At 33.7% G+C, this 2,040-nt stretch overlaps 1 protein-coding gene across 1 annotated transcript; it reads right to left on the bottom strand.

Moving 5' to 3' along the window:
• Nucleotides 1–1,020: 1,020 nt before the first annotated feature.
• LOC123683021 lies at nt 1,021–1,617 on the bottom strand. The gene has a single exon (XM_045621920.1). The coding sequence runs from the start codon at nt 1,615–1,617 to the stop codon at nt 1,021–1,023; it is 597 nt and encodes a 198-aa protein (XP_045477876.1).
• Nucleotides 1,618–2,040: the final 423 nt, after the last annotated feature.

The raw sequence follows: 2,040 nt of genomic DNA, 5'->3' as shown, positions 1-2,040 counted from the left end.
TGGTACTTTCCGGTAGGCTTTCACATCTGTGACTCTCTGATCACTGTGATTACGTACAGCATCTTCGATTTCATACAAAACACCTCCAACATGGCTACAACACTCGCCCAATCCAGCAACACAATCACAGTGCGCTGTAATTATTTCGCCATCCTTTTTTGCTATCGCCCATGGGTTAAGTGGTTTTGAATTCAGCCTTTGTGAGTGCATCACCTAAAAAATAAAAAAAAAGTGTTAGCAAAAAAGTTGTATTCTATGTTAATCTGACTTTCAATGAGAGCAACATATAAAAAATGATATGGTACAGATCAATTGAAGAAATTTCAAAGTTGATAAGACTTTTGCACTTTCAACAGAGTAACTTGCCTAGTTAATTTTTGGAGACTATACTACTAAGGTTCTGACTGTGGTAGTAGGCTGCTGAATGTTCATTACTTTCAAGTTCATTATATTTTCATATTGGGGGTGAAGATGATTTGGTGGAAAACCAACTGCTTAAATTCAGAAATAAAAGAATGGTATTTATGCTATGTATTTTTCAAGATAGTATTGAAAAAAATAATCAAAAAATGTTTACTTACTTGGGCAATAATCAACACATTTTCAGTATTATTCACATGCTTCACTCCAATCCTTCTAATCCATTTACTTACGAACATATTGTAAGAATCCAAACTTTTATAGGCTTTGAAGTCTTCTCCTGTGTATGCACTCTTCTTATATGCAAAATAGTTTATAATGTCGTACATTGAAACTTTAGGGAAGTCCTTCACAGCATTACTACAATGACCAAATTTCAGTAAATAAGGATCACAGCCATTACATTCTTTTACCTTCTCTGAATATCTCTTCTGGACATCAATAGACAACGTGTTGAAGTAATCACTTTTATCAGCCATCTCAAAAACTCACAAAATACCTCGTTGCAAGCAGAAAGAATAATGAATACAATATCACAGAACGGTTTGTTTGTCCAGCAGGCTGTTTGACAGTTAGCATGTGACGTCACGTGCCCGTGGTCTATAGTTTTCGAATATAAGCGTTGACAATAAGATATGGGTTATCATATCTGTCTTTCAAAGTGTTAATCGCAATGTTATAATTTAAACTTATAACTTCCAAGTTTTCAATTAGTTGTAAAGGTTTTTTCGATAAGGCTGATTTTAAATACATCAACCGTTGGATGTCAGACAAATTGTCGTTATCTGTTATGAGGGCGTTGAATAGTTCAAAGAAACTCGGCCATTGTTCAATATCACCCGAAAAGTTAGGAATCGAAATTTCCGGCAACTTTATACTAGAATGAGTTGTGGGCTTATTAGGTTTTTGATTTTGTGAGTTTTCGAACTGATTCATAGTTCTTGTTGCCATAGATATAACCTTTAAATAAACCTTAGTTTCTAAAATATCTCTGTCCTCTTCATATGAGGCAGAGTCAAATAACTCCAACTGAGTTTGAACATTTTCATAATCTTTGAAGATTTGCTCTAATTGACTTTTACGAGCACTATATTCTTCTCTATCTTTAAGATCATCTTGGCCGAACCAATTGACTATTCTAGTTAATTTACTTTTGAGAATAGTTCTTTGTTTAACCAAATTATCAATATTAGACATTTTGAACAACAACAAGAATTAAGGAAATATATAAAATAAATAAAAATTCTAAAATTAACTTATCTCTGCAAAACTGCTTGCACTAGAACCAAAATGGATACAGGACAGGAACGATTCTTGATATATGCTATCGATGGATGATTGCGATACGTTGTAGGCAGCGACCTCTTCTTGCAAAGGACTTCACCACACTTTGCGCATGCGTTGTTGAAGTTAACCTCTAAGTTGTTAACCAATATGTCCGCTTGTGCCATGCCTTTAAAAAAATGAAATTATTTCATATTTCTTTTTGATATTGGGTCCACAAAAAAAGTTTTCAAATTGAAGTGATCACTAAAATTCACTTCCAATTTCTCCGCCATATAGATATTTGTTGCGGTACCATAAAAAATTAGGGAAGTTATAATAATTCCACATTCACTG

The sequence above is a fragment of the Harmonia axyridis genome, chromosome 6 (genome assembly GCF_914767665.1).
Source record: "Harmonia axyridis chromosome 6, icHarAxyr1.1, whole genome shotgun sequence".
NCBI lineage: Eukaryota > Metazoa > Arthropoda > Insecta > Coleoptera > Coccinellidae > Harmonia > Harmonia axyridis.
This window is presented reverse-complemented; position numbering and strand designations above follow the sequence as displayed.

Excerpts from the sequence above, each read along its gene's own strand:
- LOC123683021 (XM_045621920.1), bottom strand. The coding sequence starts at position 1,617 with ATGTCTAATATTGATAATTTGGTTAAACAAAGAACTATTCTCAAAAGT.